General features: G+C 40.1%; 1 protein-coding gene across 1 annotated transcript; it reads right to left on the reverse strand.

The window, feature by feature from the left end:
• Positions 1-1,466: 1,466 nt before the first annotated feature.
• MYOT (myotilin) lies at positions 1,467-25,028 on the reverse strand. The gene is made up of 10 exons (XM_036750195.1): positions 24,925-25,028; positions 20,980-21,552; positions 13,213-13,387; positions 12,442-12,546; positions 10,865-10,911; positions 7,357-7,489; positions 6,380-6,587; positions 4,226-4,391; positions 2,782-2,915; positions 1,467-2,099 (listed from the first exon to the last, which is right to left on the reverse strand). The coding sequence occupies exons 2-10, from the start codon at positions 21,336-21,338 to the stop codon at positions 1,927-1,929; spliced, it is 1,500 nt and encodes a 499-aa protein (XP_036606090.1). The 5' UTR covers positions 21,339-21,552; positions 24,925-25,028; the 3' UTR covers positions 1,467-1,926.
• Positions 25,029-26,253: the final 1,225 nt, after the last annotated feature.

Here is a 26,253-nt window from a genome sequence, read left to right on the forward strand (position 1 = left end):
GAGGTGCCGGAGGGGGACAAACTTCCTGGGAGGTGCAGATTGAAAGGAACACCTGGCCGTGCCGTTGCCGGGGTCGAAACCAGCCGATGGGTGAAAGGAGAAAGGCGCCGAGCCGAAGCTGGCTGGCGAAGGGGCAGACGGGAGGGGCGGGTGCCGAGAGTCTCCCACCGCCCCTTGTAGATTTCGTACCGATTGCGTCACCGCGAGCTTCCTCGGCACGTGAGGCTGGACCTTTCAGACGCCGGCTTTCTTGGCTCGGAGTTTTGTAATGTGCAGGGATTCAGGGTTTTCATATTAATCGACGTGATGTGGGCAGTGATTCTACGCTAAGAATTTAGACTTTCCAGAATTGCATCTTAGGGCTTGCAAGTCAGAGCTTACACTCGCTCTCCCAATCAATGCGTTCTAATGCCTGGGTACCTTAAACGAATCCAGTCAAAGACTGTAGAACCTGCCCCTGGCAGAGCTCCGGCCCGGTGACTCACCCAGTTACCCCCCGCCCCGCTCCCCGCCAAGGACCTGCAACAGTGCTGTTGCCGCAGGACTCCAGGACGCCTGTATCATGAGACTTGTTGGTGCATCAAACCCCTCAGACCCTGGAAAATAGTTGTTTGTAATCCACCTTCTCCCCTCCCGTCCCACCTGTGATTTATGTGCATCATCTCTGCCTTCACTATAGCGAGGTGGAATTCCGATCAGAATTCCCAGTTTGGAAATCAGTTCTTCACAGTGAAACTAGTTAATTCAACCAGCGCCCGATCACCGGCACTTTGTCTCTAACCTGCTGTTTTGTCATTCCCAGGTTAGAGACTGGCTCAAACAGTGTGTGTCATACAGGTGAGCCAGATATGTCGAAAAGTACTCCAGGCAATATTTGGGATGAGGGCTTATCTTGCATCCCTCAGAAACATCTAGTTCACCTCCTAAAAAGTCGCAGAGAAATGTCGTTCAGTTTCGGACCCTTCACGACCCCATTTGGGGTTTTCTTGGCAGAGATACTTGGGGTGGTTTGCCATTTCCTTCTCCAGCTCATGTTACAGGTGAAGAAACTGATTCAGACTGTGTTAAGTGACTTGCCCAGGGTCACAAAGCTAATAAGTGTCTGAGGCAGTATTGGAACTGTGGTTTTCCGGACTCTAGGCTTGGTGCTCTGTCCACTGCACCACCTAGTGCCGTTAGTAAACCCTTGTCCCCTGACGTTGGCCTTGACTCCTCTGTCCCAAAGAAATCTTATTCAAAGTCGGCCCTCTAAACTGCTGTTGACGGATTGTGTGGAAGTGATGTAACCCAGAGTGGAACCGTGAGTGTGGAAGACCGCATACAGTCTGGTGGAACTTGGAAAGCTGCAGAGATACTTTGTTATGCCTTACTATTGCTGATGGAGGTTTAAAACAGGATGCCCTACATGTTTTATTGCAAAGAATTGACATTTCTGCATTTGTATTAAGAATAGTCTCAGCCATTTGTGTGTATTTAAATTTTTATTGGTTTTTGACATAAGCTTGGGAACACACGAATAATCCGTAACATTTCAGTATACCTGAAACACAACACCGTAATGTCATTAAAGTCACAGTCTTTAGAAAGCCATACCAAGGAGCTGCTCTTGTCACTGGGCTAGTTGTGGTTTAAAAAGGCTCTACAGCTTTCATGTTCGGGAGTCATCGAGCATTTGTGACAAATTGAAAAAACCCACATTTCAGGATAGTCTACACTTACAAACTCACACACACAGATTTTGTATTGTTTTTAATAAACCAGAAAAGCAGAGAGTGTGTGCAAGAGTCCAAAGATTAATATTCCGTACAGTAGTTATGTTGCCTAATAAAAGCAATAATCTGTTAACTGCACTATGGGTTTATTTTAAAGATCTTAATTAAATGAATGTAAGATTACTAGTTGCATTTGTCATATTTTCATAAGCTGTTAAAGTTCTTCACTCTCATAGAGGCCAGATTGAGCTGCGAGGCGCTGAAATTCCCCCTCTGGGTTAAAGGCTTGTTTCACATCCAGACCTTTCCCGTTCAGTGCTAAGTATTTGCTGAAAGTTGGTCGAACTCGTAACTGCTTGGGATTTGGAAGAGTTTGGGTTGGACGAGCTAGAATAGACCAGATAAAAACCAAGTCAGCAAATCTGTTCTATAGGAGACGTTTAAAACGGAAATTCTTTTGAATGATGTTATAAAGTAGAAAAAAGAACTTGTATAAGAGAAAATGTCTCCAAATGAAATAGACTTTTGGGATTTGTGTCATACATTCAGTTTTCCTAGTGCGAGGTGAAACATGTCAGTCACATATACGCTAAGCTAGAATGTGTTTAGGAAGGAAGAAGACGACGACCTGGCCTCTTGAGCTTAGTATTTGTTTCTAGGTTTTCTATATACCCCTCCATTGTAAACCCTGGCCATAAAGTTTTCTCACATGTGTGCATTGTCATGCTTGTTCCTACATATGTCTCCTCTCTCTGCTGATGGTAATGTGTATATGTTTTTGGGGAAGAGTTCGCCTCAGATTTTTGGGAAAATTATTGTATTATTGGTTTTCGTACTGTATTAAAATATTAACTGGTTTTGATTTGAATACATTGTGTCTTTTGACTGGCTAATAAAGGTAAACACATTGGTAGGGGCTCATAAGCTATGGTTTTGAGTGGAGGTGACCCAACAGAGCACCTTGAACCAGGGTGACCTTGCTTGGGGGATACATTGTGTGAATCGGGGGTTCCCAAGTGCTGTATTTGTTCTTTCTGTAATAGCAGCTTTGCTTAACATTATGACATACCTGCAACATCCAGTCTAGTATTGCATGTGACCACTCCTGCTTCATTTACTGCAGATACAGTGTACCACCCAGCATCTTTCTTGTTCGCATCTTTAATCAGTAGGGTAATTCTTCCAGAGTTATCATAGTACAAGCTGAGAAGAAACATGTGAAAAATGGAAATATCAGAAACCAAGTTTTCTGAGGAGTCTTTAAATGACAATTCTGTTAGAATAAGAATAAACAAAATAATCAAGAAGAAAGATTAAAGAGGATCAGCTGCTCAAGTGCTGGAAGGAGACCCAATTTAACAATAATTTATGTTAAAAAAAAGGTTTTTATTTGACCACAAGGTCAAACCAAACCAATAGAGTAATATGGATGCAAAAAACAAATAAACAAAAAACCACTCAAGTTTATGTTGCATTAGATATATTGATAATCCCATTATAATCTAGCCTGATCATGTCCCACCTAGAGTGCTGGGCTCAGTTCTGATGCCACATTTTAGGGGAGATGTTGACTAATAGGAGCAGGTTCAGAGGAGGGTGACCAGGATAGTGAGGGGACTTGAAACCATGTGATATGAAGTATTCTTCACATATTTTTGAAGGAACTATAGAAGAGAAGATGGAAAGAACATAATTACAGTTTTCAAGTATTTCAAATGTCATATAGAAGAGAAAATAAACTCTACTTTGTATGACTTTAGAAAGCAGAGCTAAAACCAATGGGCAGAAGTTATAGTGATTTTAGCTCAGTATAAAGAAGACCTTTCTAACATTTAGAATTGTCCAACAATAAAATGGGCTTTCTTTTGATATAGTGGCCTCCTTGTCATTGAAAATATTCAGACTTAGGTTACATGGTATCGGGCATGATGTAGAAAGGATTTCTGCAGTGAGTGGGAGGTTGGACTAAATGATTTCTACAGTCTCCTAACTCTTAAGATTCTAGGAAATGTATGCATTTCATAATTCACCAAACAATTGCTTATTTTCTTAAGGTTAAACATCCCTTATTCTTCCCCTGCCTCACTCCCAGTGTTGTTTCCAATATTTGTTTGGTCAGCAAATTCTTTATAAATAGGGCAAAGGTAAATTTTGTCTCTGAGTCATCATGAATTCCTCATTAAAGAAGGCTGAAGTTTTATCGAGGTTTCTATGTATTTTTCACCAGATTAAACAATGGAATCACAGAATAATAACCCTTAAACCTGGAAGAAATCCTCGAGATTGTCTAGTTCATTTAGCAAATCTTACAGGTGAGGAAACTAAGGTTCTGAGAAGTAAAGTAATTGTCTAAGGTAGTAAGTAAGGGGAGTAAATTGGAGAGCTGGGAGTGGAATACAGGTCCTTTGATTACAAATCTAATGTTCTTTCCATTCTCTATATACTCTATTATGAAAGGATCTTGATTTGGAAAGTAGAAAAAGAAGCTGTTGTTCTAGAAATCTTGGCAGTACCTTATCCGGTCTGTGTTGAATTGCACCATTTCATTATTTCTTTTCCAGAAAATCTTTGGTGGCGGTATAGCAGAAACTTGGCATTCTAATTTTACTGAGTCCCCTTCATAAACTTTTTTGCTCTGTGGTTTGTAGATAAACATTGGTGCTCTCTTATGCTCCTTTGCTATAATTTAAGGAAAAAATTCAAGTATTAAAGAGGTATTGCAAAGAAATTTCATTAGTCAAACCTAAGCAATATTGATAAAGCTTCTTCTTTAATTAAAAGTATACAAACTTACAGTTAAAAAGTTCCTCCCCAAAGTGTTAAAAGCACGTACGGATAAGAGAATAATGTAAGAGAATCTACAAACAGCTTATCATATCTAGTTCTAAGGCAATGGAGTAATATCCTTATCATTATAAAAATGTTTGATAACCTCTTGGTAAATCCTCCTATTTAAAGGAACAAACGAGTGAATATTAAAGAGAAGCAGATTTCTGTATGATGTAAGGAAAAACTTCCTAATAATTAGAGCTCTCCAGAAGTAGAATTGACTCCTTTTTACGGTATTGAGTTCTCGGTGAAGGACTCCATACAGAGGCTTGAAGACCATTGGTCAGGGGCATTCTAGAGGAGATCTCTGTTCAGGTGGGCCAGATTAGATGAATGTTCAGGTATCCTAAATAATAATAATAATGATAATAATGCTTTGAATTATCAGGTGTCTTTCATATAAAGTCTTCAGTCATGTTCGCTTTATTCGAGTTAATAGCATATTTAGGAAGAGGTAATAGTGGGGATTATAACTCTCATTTTTCAGTTGGGAAAAGGCAAAGAGTTACAGTATAAAATAGCTTTGCTCAAAATAATATATAGTTGTCTTCTCATTCCCACCTTTACACACACACATGCGCACACACACACATACACACACATCTCCTTATATTACTGCCTCTTCCCTCCCCTATGGAGCATTCTCTCGTAACAAAGAAAAATAATTAAGTAAAAACTGATAGCAAAATAATCGAGTCTGACATGACATGTAACATTCCACATACGTGGTCCCTTACCTTTCTATTGGGAGGAATGAAGTATCTTTCATCATCTGTTTTCTGGGATCAGGACTGCACACTGCATTTAATCTGAGGCCAAAGGCCTTTTGGTGTTGTTTCTGTCTACATTTCTTAATTGTGTATCTTGTCCTGATTTTACTTTCTCCATTCTATATCGATTCATGTAAGTCTCTCTGTGTTTTTCTGAATTCCCAACTTTTTCAACAAGCTCCTCTAGAAATTATAAATCTATCTTGAGTTTATTATCATGATCTCTTTGGTTCCCCAAAGAAATCAAAGAAAAAGGAAAAGGATCTATAAGTATAAAAATATTTACAATAGCTCTTTTTGGTAGAGAAATGTATTAGAAACTAAGGATATATCCATCAATTGGGGAATGGCTAACCAAATTATGGTGCATGAATATAACGGAATATTATTGCAGCGAAAGAAATGATGAAATAGTAGTGTCAGAGAAACCTGGAAAGACTTGTATGAACTGAGAGAGAATGAAGTGAACAGATCCAGAAGGACAATTTATAAAAAAAAAAAAAACAACTTATAAAAAGAAACAGCTTTAAAAGACTTAAGAATTCTGATCAATGCAATGACCTTCCACAAGCCCAGCCGACTGATGATGAAATATGCTATCTGCCCCCTGACAGATGCGATGGACTCAAGAAGGAGAATAAGACATATTTTTTAACATGGTCAATGTAAGAATTTGTTTTGCTTGGCCGTGCAGATTTGTTTTTTTAAATTAAGCTTTAGTTTTTTCATTTATCAAGTGCCATTTTTGGATTCCTCCCACTTAAAAAAAAATCCCTGCAACAAACCAGCTATGCATATTTGCTCCAAGGACTTTGTTTTTCTTTGTTTCTGTTTTTTTTTTAATGGGGGGCGGGGTAGGGTAGGGAGGAAGAGGATACATAGGGATGAGGTAGGGAAAAAAGAAAAGTAGCATCTTAAAAAAAATACACAGAAGAAAACAGAAAGGCCAGAAAGAATCACGGACAAGTATAGTAGAGATTTTGTGTTTCATTTACGATTCTTTTCTGTTCTATTTATAAAAATGGAAATGCCCATTTTATTTGGCATTTAAATGCCCTTAACACTTACCAAGAACTTCCAGTTGTATTGTAAAGGTGGCTTCTCCCGCTCGATTCTTAGCAACACATGCATAAGTCCCTGCATCTGAGGCTCTGACAACTTCAAAGATGAGTGAATGAAAACCTTTTTCAGATACTATCATTTTGTGAAGATCATCAGATTGAACTGGTCTTCCATTTAAATACCATGACACGTCAGGGGCTGGTAATCCACTTACCTTTGGTTAAAAGAAATAGAGATGACAATATTTTAAGGCCTATTAGAACGGTGATCTATTTCTAAATTTTAAATGTCTGGCATCTTTATGGGTTTTTAGACAGAAGAGCAAAGATAGCTCCCCTTCCCTTCCCAGGGCTTTAGTAATTTTGACAAAATGATAGAAGTTTTAAATAGAAGCTAGACCCAAATGCATGGCATTTGGACCAACTTATCAGTCTTTAAGACACTTGATTTCTGTATTAGAATCATATTCCAGTTTTAGTCCCACAGGTCCCAGTTTTCTTGTGGCATTTTGGGTTAATGATAGTTGCAGAAGTCTCTCTAGAATCTGGTAGCAATAAATACTATCGTCTCCAAGACTAACCTCTCCAAAGCAAAGAACTTTTGAGCTATGATTCAGGTGGAATATTTGCTTTATCCCAACAGATCAAAGATGTTTGTGTAAACCCTTTTAGTGATCCAGACATGTGTCTCTTATTTATTTTTCCAGAAAAAAAGACATTTCCCCCAAAAGAAAAATATTCCTCATGGCATGCAGGAGTATGGCTGGGCTGTGGTCTGCATTATTTGGGAGGAGTCCCTGCCTTAATGAGATCAGAAATGTATTAAGCCAAAGAAATATTGTAGGTCGGCGGGAGGACCAAGGATTAAGAAGATAAATTAAAAGTTCTAGTTAAAAAATTCTGGGCATGCCACAAGCCACAGTGAGGTGAACATGTATGTATCTTACTGTTAACTCCCTCCCAATGTTTTGAACATTTCATTACTTTAAAGTCTATCCTGCAGAATCTTCCTTCTTCTGCGGATAAGTTCTCTGGCACTTGAACAAAGCGTGGAGGGTAGAATTTCTCCAGGATTGACTCCTGATCATTTGTGTCTCCTCTTGAAGACGACCTACTCCTACAAAACATGGTTTAATGATAGTTATGAATCAAAATCACTATTTTCTTTTCACACAAATTCCAGTTTATCTAACGAACGTGGAACCTTAGAGTCAGCCCTGAGTAGTGGATAAAGCAGATAGAGCACTAGACTCAGAGGCAAATACTGCCTCAGATTCTGGGTAAGTCACTTCAGCTCTCTGTGCCTCCCTTTCCTCATCTGTAAAACAAGGAGGCCGAACTCAATGGTCTTTAAGAGCCCTTCCAACTTATCTTGCTAGAGTCCAACATTTGGTCTGAAGTTGCACGAGGGCAATGGAGAAAGGCCTCAGAACCTCATGCCATCTTAGACATGGCAGGGTCTTATAACATTAGCAACTCTTTGGGAAGCAGGGGGCCACTTGTTGGGACTGTTGTAGCAGGGATTCCTGCACAGGGTTGTACTAGATGACTTCTGAGGTCCCTTCCAACTCTAAAATTCTGTAATTTGGTTGTCTTTACTGAATCATTCATTCAGAATTGTCTCATTCCATCTAGATTCTTTTTATAATCATCTGAGCTGATAAAGAAACTGATTTTAATACGTCGATTATTGAATATGATTTATCAAAGTCATAGCATGCAATGTACTGTATGTTACTTATAGAAAGGTTTTATCATTAATATCCATGCTTATTAACACGGTAGATATATTAATATAAACCATTTGAAAATCTGGAAATATTTTCTCATAGCTTTGAAAATGATATCAATTTCCACTGTCTCTAGTATTGATGGATATCAGAAAACTTAAAGTGATAATTATTTTTTAAAGAAAGCACATGGAGTCAGAAGACCTGGGTTTGAATTCTAATGTGGCTACTCACTACCTGTTTGACCTTAGATAAGTCACTTCTCTTTGGGCCTTAATTTCTCAACTCCAAAATAAGAAGTATGGACTAGATCAGGGATTCTTAACCTTTTTTTGTGTGTCATGGAGCCCTCTGGCAGTCTGGAGAAATTTATGAACTCCTCAGAATAATGGTTTTTATTTAATTTCAATATTTATTTTTCTAATTATGCACAAAATAATTTTTAATCTTTTTTGAGTTCCAAATTCTCTCACCTCTCTCCCATCATTGAGAAGGCAAGAAATTTGATACAGGTTATGCAGATATGCAAAATGTATTTCCATATTGCTTATGAAACCCCATGAAAAATAAAGAAATTAAAAAAGAAAACCAGTGTGCTTTGATCTTCATTCAAATTCTTTCTCTGGAAGCGGCTGCTGTTTTTCATCATAGGACCTTCAGAATTGTATTGGATCATTGGATTGATCAGAGTAGCCAAGTCTTTCACAGTCGATAATCCTTACAATATTATCGTTTCTGCGTACAATGTTCTCCTGGTTCTGCTCCCTTTGCAGGAGACCATGTGCGTCCTTCCAGGTTTCTCTGAAAGCATCCTGCTCATTTTTTATACCACAATAGTATTCCATCACCGTCACATGCCACAGCTTGTTCAGCCATTCCCCAATTGATGGTTATCCTCTCAATTTCCAATTCTTGGCCACCAAAAAAAGAGCTTCTATAAATATTTTAGGGCAGCTAGGTCTTGTAGTAGATAGAGTACTGGGTTTGAAATCAGGAAGGTTCATCTTCCTGAGTTCAAATCTGGCCTCAGACACTTACTAGCTGTGTGACCCTGTGCAAATTACTTAATCCTCTTTGCCTCAGTTTCCTCATCTGTAAAATGACCTGGAGAAGGAAATAGCAAACCAATAAAACCCCATATGGCTTCCTGAAGAGTCAGGCACCACTGAAAACTACTGAACAATAAATATTTTTGTACATATTTTTTTTAATATCTCTCTTAAGATACAGACCTAGTGGTGGTATTGCTGTGTCAAAGGGTATGCACAGCTTGGGAGCCTTTTGGGGATAGTTCAGAATTACTGTCCAGAATGGTTGGATCAGGTCACAACCCCACCAGATGCACATCAGTGCTCCAGTTTTCCTAGTTGCCTCCCACATTTGTTATTTTACTTTTCTGTCACATTAACCAATCTGATAGGTGTGAGGTGGTAACTCAAGAGTTATTTTAATTTGCATTTCTCAAAGGAATAGCTATTTAAGGCATTTTTATGTGACTAGAGATAGATTGGATTTCTTCATCTGAAAACCACTTGTTGTATCTTTTGACCATTTATTGATTGGAGAACTACGCATGTTACTGTAAATTCAACTCAGTTCTCTCTATATTTGGGAGATGAGGCCCTTATCAGAGAAACTTGCTGTAAAATTCTGCCCCCTCCCAGTTTTCTGCTTTCCTTCTAATCTTGGTTGCATTGGTTTTGTCATGCAAATACTTTTAAATTTAATGTAATCAAAATTATCCATGTTATATCCCATAATGCTCACCCTTTCTTATTTGGTAACAAAATTTCCCCTTATCCATAGACCTGACAGACCAACCATTCCATGCTCCCCTAATTTGCTTATGTTGACCTCCTTTCTGTCTAAATCATGTACCCATTTTGGTCTTATCTTGGTATGCTGCGTGAGTTGGTCTATCCTCGTTTCTGTCAAACTTCTTTCCAGTTTTCCCAGCAGTTTTTGTCATATAGTGAGTTCTTGCCCCAAAGTCTGGATCTTTGCATTTATCAGACACAAGATTACTGCGGTCGTCTCCTCCTGTGTGTTATGTACCTAATCTGTTCTGCTGACCCAGCACTCTGTTAGCTAGCACTAGACCGTTCTGATGATCACCACTTTGTAATACAGTTTGAGGTCTGGCGTGACTCGGCCACCTTCCTTCACATTTTTTTCATTAGTTACCTTGATATCCCTTTAGTTCTCGCAGTTTCTCTAGTTCTATAAAACGATTTTTGGGGGTTTGATTGGTAGCGTATTAATTTAGGTAGAGTTATCATTTTTAATATATTGACTTGGCCTTCCCATGAGCAATTAATATTTTTCCAGTGGTTTAGATTTGACTTTATTTGTGTGAAAAGTGTTTTGTTCATATAGTTCCTGGGTTTGTCTTGGCTCTCTACGGTTACTTTAAATGGAATTTCTCTTTTTATGTCTTGCTGCTAATATATAGAAATGCTGTTGAAAGAATAATGTTTTTAAATGCATTAAAATACATGGGATTACAAAGGAAATCAATTATATTGAAATACAGTTTTAAAAATAAGAATTAAAAGTCAAGTTCGTGGACCCCAGGTTAGAAGACCTGGACGAGATAATGGCTATTATCTCGTCCAGGTCTAAATTTTATGATTCTAAAAATCAAAGTAGGTTGCATGTAGAAGGTCTGAATACTTGGTTATATTCTCTAATTTAGATCAACCAACCAATCAAACAAACAATATGCCAAATAATGGAAAAAATGGCTTTACATTAGGCTTTACCTTATCTGTGCTGTAGGAACCTGCAGTCTTGCATTTGCTGAGTTGTGCTGTTTGAGAATAAACAAAGTGAGAATGTCAGTATTGGAATGCTATGCTGAAAAAGCAGTGCAATGAATCATTTAGAATTGAAAGGAATGTTTCCATTTTAGCTGAGGATGCAGTGTTTTGTCAAGGCTTCATCAGTCAAAGTAAATTAGGTATAGTTTAATTTATAGTCAATGTAAATAAACTTTCAGATATTGTCCAAGACTTTTCTGGCCCTTTTCATGAGAAAACCCAAAGATCAATGAAAACCAGTCACACATACTGGCTGCCCACAGGAAAGTAGGAGGGTTTTTAGACTGACTTTCTTTTGTCTTTTGCAGCCGTCAGTTTCCTAATGAAAGAGGTGAGCCCTGGATATATTTAAAGTGGGACCAAGGTACAGAGTGCCCTTTAGTAAAACGGGAATAGATATGAAGTCACTTAACTTGGCAGCAGTGCTAAAAAATGGCAGCAAAGGACACATGTCAGCCTGGAAAATACTTCACTTCTTAACTTGTGGTACCGAATTTCAACATGTTCCATACAAACTATGAGTGGAATTATGGAAACCAATAAAAGAAATTTGATGGATTCCTATTTAAGAAATGTGTGCCATTTAATTTTAAAATATTAAGCTTAATTACTGTTAAGAAAATAGGCATATAAAACAAGAGACAGAATCCTAGCCATTAGCCTTTAACAGGGCAGAACCAAATGAATTAACTGACAAGTGAAGACAATGTTTTTGCTGTCTCTCTCTCTCTTAGACCTAGTGAAGATTTGCCTTCTCTGCTCCTTTATTTTTAGCTATTCTCTAATTCTTGGACATGTAGATTGTTTCCAGTTTATCTTTTTGTTACTAAGAACAGAGCAGCTAGGAGGTTTTTTGTGTAGCTGGGTCCTTTTTGCCTCTTAATGACTTTTTGGGGGGAAATCTTTAGCAAGGAAATCGCAGGGTCGAAAGGCTTCTAGCTTTTATTGTCTATGGTGATACTGTTTTCCAAAATGTTTGGGCCAGTCTTCTGTTGCACTCGTTATTAAGATGCCTGTTTCTCATAGCCCTGCCGATACTGAATTTTACATCATTTTTGGTGCTTTCCCCATGCTTGTGAGTATCTTAAAGTTGTTTTGATGTTCATTTCCATGGTTATTAGAGAAATTAATTATCTTTTTCTGTGATTATTCAGCCTGCATTTCCTTCTTTGTCAATGGTCCCTTTCGTATCCGTGGACTCTATTGGGTAGTGTATATTCTTAGTGTTATAGATACGTATCCATTTCTTATAGATTTTGATCTATTAGACTTTATCTGATATGTTCACTGCAAATATTTTCCCCAATATGTTTCTTTTCCTTTAGTTTTAGAGACACTGCAGAAAAATCGCTGCCCTGCATTGGTAGAAGGAATTTCTTCACCTGGAGCCTCACTATACCAATGAAATAAAAAAATCTGAACCTAAAACGAGAGGGCGCCAACGACAGTAAAAACCAACAAAAATGTGCAAAGCCATTTCCATTTTAATATCACGATGGAGGAAGACAGTGAAAAGTTACCTGTGCTGAGTCCTGTGACTCATTCTCATTCTGTGCTTGAAACACCGCAGCGGCATTCTGTGGTCCCAGCAGCCTGCGAGCCATCCTTTCCTCATAGGTCATCCGCTGCAAAGAGACCGGACATGTTGTACCTAGTTATGAAGTTCAGTGCATGAAGGCAAGACCACTCCCTCTAAAGAACGTTAGGCTGCCAGGATTTGTTACTGTAGTCCAGCACTGTAATGGGGCAGGGTTCAAAGTGAGAAAGCTGGTGGTGCAAGTCCCAGTGGGCCACCACCCCAGGATCCTGTCTTCTTTCTCTCTCTGCACAGAGATGAGGGGAATGGGCTGCAGTTGCATCTGAGGTTGGATGGTTCTGTGGGCTGCTACCAATACATGGCCACTCCCTCCAATTCAATTTTCCCCGGGAGCAAAGATTCTTGATTATAGCTCAATATTATTTGGCAAAATTAACGGAAGCTGGGAATACAGTATTTACCAAGGATACTGGGCGGCCAGGAATTTGTTATTTTAGTCTAGCTCTATAATGGGTCAATGTTCAAAGCAAGAAAGTTTCATTGACCACTCAGAGCAGCTCTCTAGTAGCCCTACGCTTAGTAACTGCTAGAAGCCATAGGTTTCAGACAGAGGACTATAGAATAGGGTCAGCTGCTCACTTCTACTTATCATAATCCTATCCCTTGCTCGGCTTAGGAACAATGAGAACTGATGTAATCAGAATGAAATTCATGATTGAACTTCATGTACTAGAGAATGAGACATTTCACACACTTGGTTTCCATTGTGAAGAAGGTTGTCCTTGCACCGAAGCTTTCTCTCCAAGTCTTGAATCAGAGCTTCTTTGGATCCTTGTATTTCATGATCAGGAGTTTTTGGTGTCACTTTAGGATGTGCACTCTGAGCCGGCTTAACATTTACAGGCTGGTTGACAGAGGGCTGCTGGTAACTGACAAAAAGAAGGAAAGAGAGAAAAACGGAGATCTTTGAGGTATGCTGTGGTTCAGTGTCTTCTTCAACAAGCTGGAATTAATTTCATTTTATAAAATTCTCTCTGATGTAATGAGATAAGTTTACAAGTTTATGACCACAAACCTGCCTCTTCCTCCTAATCCTTCAATATTTCAAAAGATCCTTTAAACATGAACATTACAACTCCTCTACAGCTTAGGGTTTCATGAGTTACTGTAGTAAACAAAAAAATCATCATCTGATAGCTTTGTTTCTGTATATGAACCTCTCCAAACTTCACTAGACTGGCCTTCAGATAGCTTGCACTCAGAAAAAGCTAGGTTCAAATTGATTTACAAACACTAAAGCAATATAGAACTATTAGTGATGGTGGTGATGGCGGCGGTGGTGGTGGTGATGGTGGTGATGGCGGCGGCGGTGGTGGTGAGGGCAGTGGCGGCGGCGGTGACGGTGGTGGTAGTGGTGATGATGACAGCCACAGAGTGTGTGTCTGGGCCCATTCTCAAAACCTTTACAGCTTGATAGGACCTGTCAGTGCTTCCCATGCCACGATGCCAGATTGAAGGGAGACTTTGGTGGTGAAGGATGCCTGCTGTTGCTGCTACTTTTGGTCCAGATCTGTGATTTCACTGGTGTAAGAAATTCTCAGGGATCAATGCTGATCGGCCACTGTTCTGCCTTAGAATCACCTGGGGGGCCTTGAGAGATTAAGCCATTTGACCAGTCTCACACAGCCAGTATATATGTCAGAGGCAAGATTTGATTCCAGATCCTCTGACTCTGAGACTGGCTTTCTATCTGCTATGCCTCGCTGCCTCTTTACTACTTACTACTATTACTAAAAAGTATTGGCTGTCGAAGGAGTGGTGAAGGTGGAACCAAGGAAACCTGACTTCAGATTTGGCCTCAGACACTTACTAGTTGTATGACCCTGGGCAAGTCATTTAACCCTAATTTGTAAAATGAGAATAATGATAGCACTGACTTCTCAGGATTATTGTGAGATAATATTTGTAAAGGGCTTTGCAAACTTTACAGCGCTACATGAATGTTAGCTATTATTAATCAGTTAAGTTTTTTTCCTGAGAGTCAGGGTAAAAGGAAATGAATTTAGGTTGCAGGAAGAATTTGGTTGACATCAGGAAACACTTTCTGTAGGAATTGTGAGGCTCAAAAATGAACCCCAAGGAAAGGGACTGTGTTTTCTTACTTGAAGATCTTGAAGATAATAACCTTTGGTCTGGAGTAATCCCAGTTCACTTCTATCTAAAAGTGGTCTCTGGAGGCTCTTCCAGTCTTATCATTGTGAATTTCCCAAAGGTGTGTGTAAGCGTCTGGATGCCTCCCCAAGTGTAAGCACACATTACAGAATAATGGCAGCTCACTTAATTGTGTTCTTGCTACCTATCTGTCACAGGCTGGCTGGTATGGGCACTTTAACATATATGGAATTCAATTTGTTTATTTTGGAAGCAGTAATGGGTGGAGGCAGGGGATGCTCGATCAGAGAACAAGAGCTAATCACATTTAGAGAACTGTTTAATGAGGAAAGTGAGAGAAGTGGCGGGAGGGCATACAAGCACAAGGTTAATGTCTAAGAGGCATAAAGTGACCTTGGAAGGTACTTTAGAAGCTCCATAATGTGGAAGTGAGGAGGGGGAAGAGGCTCTCAGGACATTTATGGAGGCAGTGGGCTACCAGGGATAGAGCTGTTGAAAAAATTTGCTCTAGAACTCTGGAATTTAAATTGCTACCCACAGTGATCTTTAAAATTTGATTTTGTTGGTTTTGTAAAAAAAAAAAAAAACAAAGCATAAATGTAAGTGGGTTTATTTAGTGTTATAATTAGGGAGCAGAGAATGACAAAGCAGGGATCTGCACTGGGTATAAGGCAGACTAAGAAACTGTATGTTGGTGTGGATTTATGTTGTAACTATGCACAAATTCATTGTACTCAGAAGAGGAAAAATCAATATTATAAATAGAAGGGAACGTTCACAGTTGTCCATTTTCTAGATTGAAGATGTTCTTTTCTTTCTGAGCCTCATGAGGTTGTTTTGGGGAATGTATATCCTCATTCTAAGTCTGGCTGTAATAGGACGATGTTAAAGGTTCCCTTCATCCTTCCCTCACCCAAATGCTACAACTGTATGGTGGTAAGGCAATATTTTCATATTCAAAGGAGGAGAGATAGAAGGTGGAAGGGACCATGAGAGGCTACATAGCCCAGCCTTCAGTCAGGTAAGATAGTATTAATTCCTATCTATGTATTAATATTAATATGTATTAATTATACACCTATAATAATATTATGTGTAAAGTAGGTATTAATTCACATAACATGTGTATATGTGTGTGTACATATGTGTATGTGTGTGTGTGTGTCTGTATGAAACTGCCAGGAAGCATCCTTTTATTTTCCAATTTAATTGACCGCATGAAGTCAGGTATTGGTTTTAACTTGACCGCTTGCCATTCTGTTTTGTCCTCCCGCTGGCTTTGATTCTGTGGTGAATTTCAAAGCAAGCGGCTGCTGTGGACCAAAGTTGGTGTGCTGGTGTCATGGTTCTACTTCTCCACTTTGATCAGTGGTTGACTTGACCATCTTGCAACATGATCTTAAGTTCTCTTGTGGTTTTATCTTCTATAACTTTGGACAGGTGTCAGTGAGCTTTGTTCAGTGGTTGTGCGTTATGAGGATGTGCAGTCGCACTCAACTGTGTCTACACCTCTTCCCATTCTTATCATACTGTTTCTCTAAGTACGGCAAAACAACAAGACCTTCTAAAGCAAGAAACGCTTCTGCAAACCCGCAGCCATAATGCCAACTACCAAAATAATTATAGGCCAACGCAAAGGAGAATAGGGAAAGAGGAGGGAAGAGAATGGGGGGAAAGAGAAGCGGAAGAGACTAAAAGGTAAATATAGAGGTCAGTGTAGTAACAGAAAGCTTGGTCCAGTTCTTTGCACTATAATGCTCAGAGGAAGTACGATACAATGAAAAGAAAACTGGATGTAAAATCAGAGGACCTGGGTTCAAACCCCACCTCACTTTCTTGCTATATTATTTTTGGGAAAGTTACTTAATCACTGGACTTTAGTTCTCTGACCTGTAAAAGATTAGATTAGATGGCCTTGAAGGCCCCTTCCAACTTCAGATCTATGATATTTTGGCTGATTCCTGAATAAGTGACTGAATATTTAGTTGCGCATTATATGTATAATATTACATTGTGTAATTTATGGAGACATATTTTATAGTATGCATTGATATATTGGATTAAAAATTGGATGACTTCTCTCTGGATTCATTTGCATATTCAAAAGTACTTGATGAGCACCCATTATGTGCATATGTAGCCCTCTGCTAGGCACTATACAAAGAAGTACAACACACAGTCCTTGCCTTATATATTTCAACCTTCAGTTTATATCCACGTATCCATAAATGAAAGATAATTTAATCAAGCCGCTTTAAAAAAATGAATTGACTGCATATAGATCAATGATTCCAGGTATTTTGGAACACCTCACCCTCATCCTAAGTTTTTTAATCTTGTTACGAGAATATTTGGAGAAATTTACAGCATCCATGTAATAACGGGAGATTCAGGATTATATCATCTCAGAATTTGAAAGAACCTCTGGAATTATAGGTCTAACGCCTACTGGGACAGGAATCATTTCTACAACATCCCTGAAAAGTGGTTGGTCCTATGGATATCAAAACTAGAATTAGGAATCACACATATATAGAAAGCCCCAGGCAGTTAGGTGGCACAAGAGACAGAGCCCAGGACTCAGAATCAGGAAGACTTGAGTTCGAATTTTGCCTCCGACAATTACTAGCTGTGTTAACCTGGACAAATCACAACCTCCCTCATCTGCACATTGTGGATCGTAATAGCACCCACCCCACAGGTCTGTTATGAGGATCAGATGAGTTAGCGTACAGAGAGTGCTTTGTGACTCTTAAAGTACTGTATAAAGGCTAACCATTCAGTGGTGAGATTCAGCTGGTTCACACAGGTTTGGTAGAACTGGTACCTAATTTTAGGTTGAGTTCTGCCAACCAGTTGTTAGCGGGGCGGCTCCTTGGCTCGGTTCTGTGGAGAACCGGTTGTTGATTCATTTGAATCCCACCACTGGAACCATTATTATCATTGGAGAAGAAGATGGTAAGCCATTCCAGTATCTTTGTCAAGAAAACCCCATGGACTCTGTCTGTGGCATCACACAGAGTTGGACCGGACCGACTGACAGAACAACAAACACATTATCATCACACTCTCTTCATGGTTTATTATTAGCACCATGGATAATTTTATATATTTTCATGGTGCAATGGAGAAAGTGCCAAATTTGGAGTCAGAGTACCCTAGTTCACATTCTGCCTCACTGGTGTGACCTTGGGCAAGTCACTTAACCTCTTTGGGTCTCAGTTTCCTCCTCTGTAAAATAAGGGAGGTTCCACTGTTCTTTGGATCATGGATTGAGAGCTAGAAGGGGTTTCAGAGGCCACCTAGTCCTACCGTCTCATTTTATAACTAAGGACACTGGGGCTCAGGGCTTTTCCACAGTCACAGAGGTAGTCATTTTCAAAGGCAGGATCTGAATCCTGGTCTTCTGACTCCACAGCCAGTACTCTTCCCAATGTATGACCTCTAACGTCTTTATATCAATGGGAATAGAGTACACTCCTTCTACTTGATGACTTCCTCCTAACATTACCATAGGACACTAATTAACTTTCATGGCTTTCTAGGTTTTAGTCTAAACTCATTCTAAATATTTTCCTTTATAAGCTGGTTTTTAATGCCAATTACCTGAGTTGCCAGAGCCAATTAACCATTCTTTCTGGAAAAATTGCATATAGGAGGAAGATTGGCATCTGGAAGGATTGAGGGAAAAAAGAGGAATTCTGAAGGATCGGCCACTGTCTATAGACAACAAACTAATCTCTCCAAGGTCACTGATGACTCCCTTATTACTAAAAGCAAAGTATTTTTTTTTTTTTTTGGTTCCTGTCATCATCTTCTATGACCTCTTTGGGGTATATGATGCTATAGATTGTCCTCTTCTTGGGCTTCTGTGCCATGGCCCTCTCATGGTTCTCACCCTACTTCTTTGATTGTACCTTCTCTGTCTCCTTGGCTAGCCTCTTATCTTACTCCCATCCCTTAAATTCAGCAGGTCCTCAAGATTTGGTCTCTTTCTTCTGCTTTTCCACTCTCTCTCTTGGAGATCTCATCCATTAATGTGACTTCAGTTATCACTGTTATGCAGATTACTTCCTAAATCCTATCTCCCACCCCAAGCTTTCCCTTTCTGTATTCCTGCTTGCTAGATGTATCGGCCTGGATGCCCCGTGGGCAACTCAAATTCAACATATTCAAAACTAAGCTACTCCTCTTTCCTTCAAAACCTTCTTCCCCTCCTAACTTCTCCATTTCTGTTGATGGCTTCACTATCTTCCTAACCCATCCAGTTTGTAACTTTGGGCTCTCTCTCATATATTGCATCTAACATTTCTTAATATTTGGCCAGACCGTCCCTCAAGCCTGGGCTGCACTCCCTCCTCACCTCCGTCTTTTAGAATCCCTTGTTTCCTCCAAAGCTGAGCTTTTGCACCACCTTCTACGGGATGCTTTTCCTCATTCCTGCTCTAAGCCCCCAGTGTCCTCCCTTCCCTAATTACTTGGTCTTTATTTTTCACATACCTATGTACCTGCTGAATCCACTAACAGAACGAAAGCTCCTTGAGGACGGGGCTTATTTTCTCTTTGTCCTCGTACCCTCAGCACCTGCCCAGCACGGTGCCTGGCACACAGTAGGTGCTTGCTAAATGCTTGTTGATTGGTTCTCATCTCTTCCTCACCTGCCTGATCGTCAAATCCTGTTGATTCGAACTTTTCAAAGCCTCTCAACTCCATCCCCCTTTTGTGCTCCCATTGCAGTCTCCCTAGGTCAGGCCTTCGTTACCTCTTGCTTTAGCTGTCGGAGTAGCTTCCTAATCAGCAATATTGGGCAAACCAATCTCCTCAGTCTGTCTTCTTGATCAGCCCCTGAGTAAGCCACCTAAAATGCACCACTAGCTTCACCTCACTTCTTTAGTGAAAAACATCTGTGGCTCTCCATTGCCTGCTGAATCCAGTGTAAATCCCTGATCCTGGCATTCAAGGCCCCTTATAGTCTGGCTCCAACCTCCATGTCCAGCCACTTTACATCTTCATATACTTATCCCTTCACATACTCTGGAGCCCATCTAAACTAGGCTCTTCGCCGTCCTCTGTTCTTACTCTGCCTTTCTTGCCTCTATACCTTTGCTCTCACTGTGCCTTATTCCTGGAATGGGTTTCCCCTCCTTACTCAACCTTTGTCTGTGGAAGACACTTCTCTGCTTCTCCCTCACTTCCTTGTTTGTAAAATAAGGGGGTTGGATTTGATGGCCTGTAAACCTGAGTGTCCCTCTCTTCCTCCAAGGCATATCTCAGGATCCACCTCTTCCAAGAAGCCATTCCTGATATCTCCAATTAACCTCCCCCAAATGAAAATTATTTTGCTTTACCTCTTTTTTTAATGCCTGGACCTCTTTATCATACCCTTCCTTATATCATGACTCTTTGTTTACATATCATTTTCCCATTTAGGCTTCTTGAGAGTAGGGTATATCTCATATTTATCTTTAAATACTCAGTGCTGCATGTGGTATCTTGCCCATAGTAGGACCTTAATAAATGCTTTTTATATTGGACTGGATTGTACAAAGTGTCCATAAAAAATTCCCAAGGCAATTCTGATCAACTCACTGATAGGCTGGCCAAGGTTTAGGAAAGCTGATAGCCTCAAAGTCTGCATAAGCCCTAAGCATGAGGGTCATGTTTTAAAAAAAAGCACAAGTGCAGTGTTCTTCTGTGTATCAGGTTCTCCCAGAATAGCTTTACAGCCTGTGGAAATAGTGCATATTGTACAGATCAGAGAGCCGGGCCAGTCAAGTTGGAGGAAGTGAGGCTTAAATTACTGACAAGAAGCCTTCACACCATAAACCAATCTCTGTATCTCCTTATGAGGGTAGGTGAACTCATTTACAGCATCAGAATCCCAGATTTAAGAAAAAATTTTGGGTTTTGGAGGAAAAGATAGTGGGTAGAAAAAAAAGATTGAGAGAAGATTTAATAGCTTTTAAATGTGGTTGAGGAAATCCTATCTGGACGAGGGAGAACAGCTGTTCTGTATGTGCACTGAGCCCATAAGAAGAGGAAATCAGCTTAAATTACAGGGGGGCTTCAGGTTAGACATAAAGGAAGACTGCCTGACGGTGGGTGTCACAGGAATCCTTTCCCCTGAAGATGAACGATAACAAGAAAAATTACTGTTTGGAGGAAGGAGGATGAACCTCTTGAAGTTCCTGCCAACACTTTGGTGCTATGTATTCTAGGATAGTTATAGATTCAGAGGGCTGTCAGGGATCTTAACATCCTGTTGTATATGTGTGCCTTTTTGCCTATAAGCTCAGAGCCAAGTCAAACAAGCAATGGTAGCTTTATTACCTTTTTAAAAGACACTTACTTGGATTCCACAGCTGTAGGGGTTTTACTGCTACTGTAATCAGGTTGCGATGGCAATATAGAACTGAGGAAGCTGGCAGGGGACTGGTTATATGTGGATGTCACCCTTTGTCCTGGGGAAGAGCCAGGAAGCTGCTGGCCAGAAGCCGGGAGAGCTGATGAGGATACTGTGATCTGAGAGCTCATTGTAGAAGAGGCAGAGTATCTTTGCTCTGTGCATTGCCGGGGGTGGATGAGGATGGAAGACTGTTTGGTTTGGCTGCTAGAGAAGGTTGAAGTCTCTGGCCCTGGAGGCTGGAGCCTGGAGCTGCATGTGTTCTGTGACTGGATGAAATGTTTTGGGCGCTCGTAGTTGAACATGGCGGGCTGGTATATGGAGGGATTGGAAGGTGAGATACCGCGGTTATTATTTGATCCTGGTCGTGAAGTTCCTGGAGTTAGGGGTGGTGAGCCTGAATGAGCTGGAGTCTGGAAGGAATCAGAACAAAGCTTGGTCTGCCTCTCCTCGCAGAGTTCCGGGGAGGAGATTGATGTTGGCCTTGCTGGCTCAGCTCTCTCTCGAAGAATCCTGTCCCTTTACAATGAGAAAGGAGGCATGAAGATTAAAGGCACCTAGAATTCGTATTTAAAAGGTTTTTTGTTAGATTTTTTTCCTTTTCCTTTTCATTCCTGCCTCTTCCCCTTTCCCAGCTTCCCATGACTTTTTGAAAGGAAAATATCAAAAAGCTTTTTAACTTTATATTAGGTTTTGTCTCTCAGTAAGCAAAACCAGATAGATATTTTAAAATGAAACAAAGTCAAGTCAAAGGGCATCGGACTAGGAGTCAGAAGATGCCCAAGTTTTACTTCTAGCTTCCTCACAAAGTTACTGTATGACCTTGGGGAAGTCATTCCTCCTCTGCTGGCCGGCCTCTGTCCCTCCCTCTGTAAAAGGAAGGAATTGTACTAGAAGATCTCTATCCAGGGTTTCTTTTATCTCTCATCCTCTGTGACCTAGGTTTGCTCGAGAAGTTAGTTTTAGGATGTTACACGGGGTCATTAATCTATGATCTCATCCTGAACTTGTTGCCCATTTGGGTCATTTTAGTTAACCATAAAGGTTTAGTGGTTAAGAAATTCACAATCATAATGATAACAGCTAGTATTTTATATGGCCTTTTAAGTTTTGTAAAGCCTTTGATCCTCATAACAACCCTGGGAAGCAGGTGCAATTGTTACCCCCACTTTACAAATGGGGAAACTGAGGCAAATAGCCATGAAGTGACTTACCCAGGGTCACACAGCTTGCGAGTATCTGCTGCTGGATTTGAACTCAGGTCTTCCTGAGTCCAGGTCTAACAGTGCTCTCTGTCCACTGAATCATTTGGTTATAACCCTTTCCCTTCTTTTTCAGTTTTGGTTGTATTCTCTTTAGGTTTTACTTTCTTCCTATGATCACTAAAACCTGAAGTGACAGATATTCTAACATTCTGGCCATCTCAAACCTTTGAAAATAAATATTTCAGGCACATATTGAAGTCTTGGTAAAATTGGGGAAGCATAAAAAAGACTTCTTTTTTAGAGGGAACACAATTCTTATGTCCATCTTCACTACTTCTCCCCTCCCCCACCACACACACACACACACACACACACACACACACACACACACACACACAATGCCATAGAACTGTGTGTACTGCTGCCACAATTCGTGACTGTCATCAACTTTCAGATATTGGCAAGTGGACTTTCCACTTTGTACAACTCACAGCCTGTTCCACCACCTGACTGGGAAACTGGCTGACAGCTTTGCCCAACGGGGTGGATCCAGAGTGGGTAAATATGGGACTGCATATGTGAAAGCGTCCCAGTATGTGTCTCTTACTGCATCCCAGAAGAGAAACTAGACCTTAACATTTTTTCCCCTGGTATTTTTGGATGATACACGTCACCGTTCCCCTCTGTTACTCTGGATGGCTTAGGCTTGACAGAGGGTGATAATTACCCAGGTGAGGCTATCTCTACCAGCTGTCAAAATAGTTATTTTCAGTCAGGATGTTTTGTATTATGTGCATAGATCAAACATAATAATTATTCACACTTACATAGTCCCCTAAGATTTATGAAGCACTTTTCTCACAATAACCTGTGAGATGTTAATAGTATCATTGTTTCAGTTTTTCCTATGGAGAAATTGAATCTCAGGTTAAGTGATTTGTCAAGGTCACATACAACTAGCAAGCGGCAGAGCCAGAAATCAGACCAGATTTTAGAGATCAGGACACTGAGATTTAAAGAGGCTATATGGCTTATAGCAGCATAGCATTCAGACCTAGAATATATCCATGGTCATACAGGTAGTAAATGCTAGAGTCAGGACTTAAACTTCCTTTAATTTCAGTGGTTTGGGGAAAAAATGGTTTATTTCTGCAAATAAATGTTTTAGTGATTTTTATATCATTGTTGACATGTCTTTGGTGATTCTTCCTTCACCTTCCAGAAATTAAAGAAAAAGAACCGTGTCTGACAGCATATGCCAGTTTCCAAGCCTAAGGTCTACCACCCCTCTACCTAGAAGAGAGAGATCAGAGGTTTTTCTACTATAACTCACTCTCACTTTAGATGAGTGAACTTTTCACTTACTAAATTGAGTGAATGCCTTTTATCATGTAGACAAAGGTTGAAATGTGTAAAAGTCACTTATGTGGTGATTATGAGATGATAGGGTTGTTGTAGCTTTTGCTTGATCAAAAAAAGTTAAGATATAGCATATGGTTGGAAGCCAAGCCTTAAATTAACTGCTGTGTGAAGAGACAAAGAAGCTACTTAGCAGCTAGGATAAAGATTATAATGGAAAGGAACCCTTGAAAAGTCACATAAACCATAATTTCAAGTTCAAATTATATACCCTCTAGAGAGTACATTTTGGATGGGAACTACATTAAGTCTTTAAATTATTGGGAGGGGAGCGGAGGCAGTAAAGGAGACTGAAAGGTGGAGAAAGATACGTCACCAGAAGTCTATAGAACACATAATTATGACTTCTCAAAAAGATTGCATTTTAAAGCAAAGTCTTTGTTTCTTTAAGCTGTGTTCGTTCCATTGTGGGCTTTAAAGCAGAATTGGTTAGGTCTTAAATTCCCTTCTTGTGAGATCAAATTGTTCAGCTGTCATTTCAAATAACAAAGGGGATAAACTGTTTAAGGCCAATAGAGAGATTCATGGCAGAGGTTTCTCTTTTCCTTCACATTCACTTTTGGAATGCCATGCTGGCCCACACACTTTGGTGCTGGCACTTGTCTATGCAGTCAGGAATTACTGATGTTTTTAAAAAGCTAATTTTAAAACAGATGTTCGGGTCTCATTTTGTCCAGCCTCTTAGCAAGAGATTTCAGAGTTTAGAAACTTACTTTCAAAGTCCATTTTTCATGCTTAGTGCTTTCAGTTAGCAATTCAGCTGTGTCTCTAAAATTGTGTGCACACAGCAGCAGCTAATCCCAAGTGATGTCATTACTATCTGTCTTTCAAAATTCCTTAAAATTTATTTTTAGCTTGCTCATTAAGTTCACAGTCATGGAAATCAAGCACTGTATGGTATTTTCATCCTAATAGATTTGTATAAAAAGTACTTAACTTTTTTATGTAGGACATGCTTTGAAGCAATAGAAATCCCTGTAATTTACAGACATGTATTAAATAGCCCTTTTCAAGGGGGAAATACCCCCTTTTTAACACAGAATGACAATCAATTGTTTTTCAAAACTAGCACAGTATTTCAAGCCTCCCCTCTATTCCAGCCTTAAAAAGATTCCTACTGGTTTCCAATCGGTTCTATCTCTTTCTTGTCCGATCTGACTGTGGGGTGTAGCATTTCCAGCTTCTTAAACTTATATCCATAAATAATCCTTGTAGAGACGACTCCTGACTTGGAAGAAAGCGTGGTAAAAATAAAGGCAAGACTTACCTCTAGCTCCAGACGGTGCTACCTGCGTGTAAGGCGCTATTGAGGGGCAGGGAGAGGCATTCTGGTCCCTTGCAGACTAATCATAGTGACCCTGTACTTAGTGTTATAACACCAGTGACTTTTATCAGCTGCCAAACAGTGACATCTGATGTACTTGCCTGTCTATTTACCTATGCTGGTGTGTCAAAGTAAGAGTCCACAATTTAAAACAGCCTGGTGTAGTGGAAGGAGCCCTGGACTGCTAGGCAGAAGTGTTGGGTTCAAGCAGCATCTTGTCTCTAGCTAGGTGACTTCCGACAAGTCACTTTTCATTCTCTCTGGCCTCAGTTTCTTCAGCCACAGAAAAATGAGGAAGATAAGTATAAATTGTGTGCATACAGCAGTAACTAATCCCAAATGAAGATAATCTCTAAAGACCCCTCCATCTCTGATATTTTGGGATCCTCTGAAACAGTTTTCCAAATGCTTTAGTGACATTGAAGTAATGAGGCTTTTACATATCTTTTTGTCTCTCCTAGGGTTTACATGCCTCCTTGTTTTAATTTTTGTACCAAGTTTTATTGAGGAGAGGGGAGGAAAAGAGCTGAGGATTGAAGAAAGGGGGGAAACAAAATTGTGATGTGGTAGACTTGGAGTTAGAGGACTCGGGTTCGATTCCTAGCTGTGCTTCTTAGGATCAGTGTCATCTTAGGTAATTATCTTCACTGGGTCTCAGTTTCCTCCTCCGAAAAGTGAGAGGACTGGATTAGATGATTATTAAGGCCCTTCCCTTTATCCAAATCCAAATCCTGTCATCCCCACAAAATGAAACATGGTTGGGTGGGTGGTAGGGGAGAGAGCTGTTTGTGAATGGTTATAGCACAAAAGGGGAACCTGGTGGGGTGTGCACCAAGGAGAAATTCTCCTTAGGAATTTTCTTAACTCACCTATTATTTCGTTGGCATAGGGAGCTCCCAATGAGGAACTCCCCCTGCCAATGATACCGCAGCTTAGGTTTATTCTGGAAGTTTTTATGTGACTAAGGCAGCTGACCAAAAGGAGAGAGGTGTGGCCTGCAGAGTACAGGGGCACATTGACCTCAGCCATCTATAGCTGAGGCTGAGATCCAAGGCTGGATTTGTTTCTTTGCAAGGCTTTCCTGGGTTTTCTGAGGATGTTTGTTCTTTAGGGAATATGAAATACCAGGACTTGGATTCAGATGAAGGAAGGGGTCTTACAATCAACTAATGGCCGGAGTTCTTACCAATGAGCCTGTGGTGGCGTGTATGCTTGCATGTAATATAAAACACCCTTTTATATACATGTACATGTATGCACATATACATGTGT

The sequence above is a fragment of the Trichosurus vulpecula genome, chromosome 3, assembly GCF_011100635.1.
Source record: "Trichosurus vulpecula isolate mTriVul1 chromosome 3, mTriVul1.pri, whole genome shotgun sequence".
In the NCBI taxonomy this organism is placed as follows: domain Eukaryota; kingdom Metazoa; phylum Chordata; class Mammalia; order Diprotodontia; family Phalangeridae; genus Trichosurus; species Trichosurus vulpecula.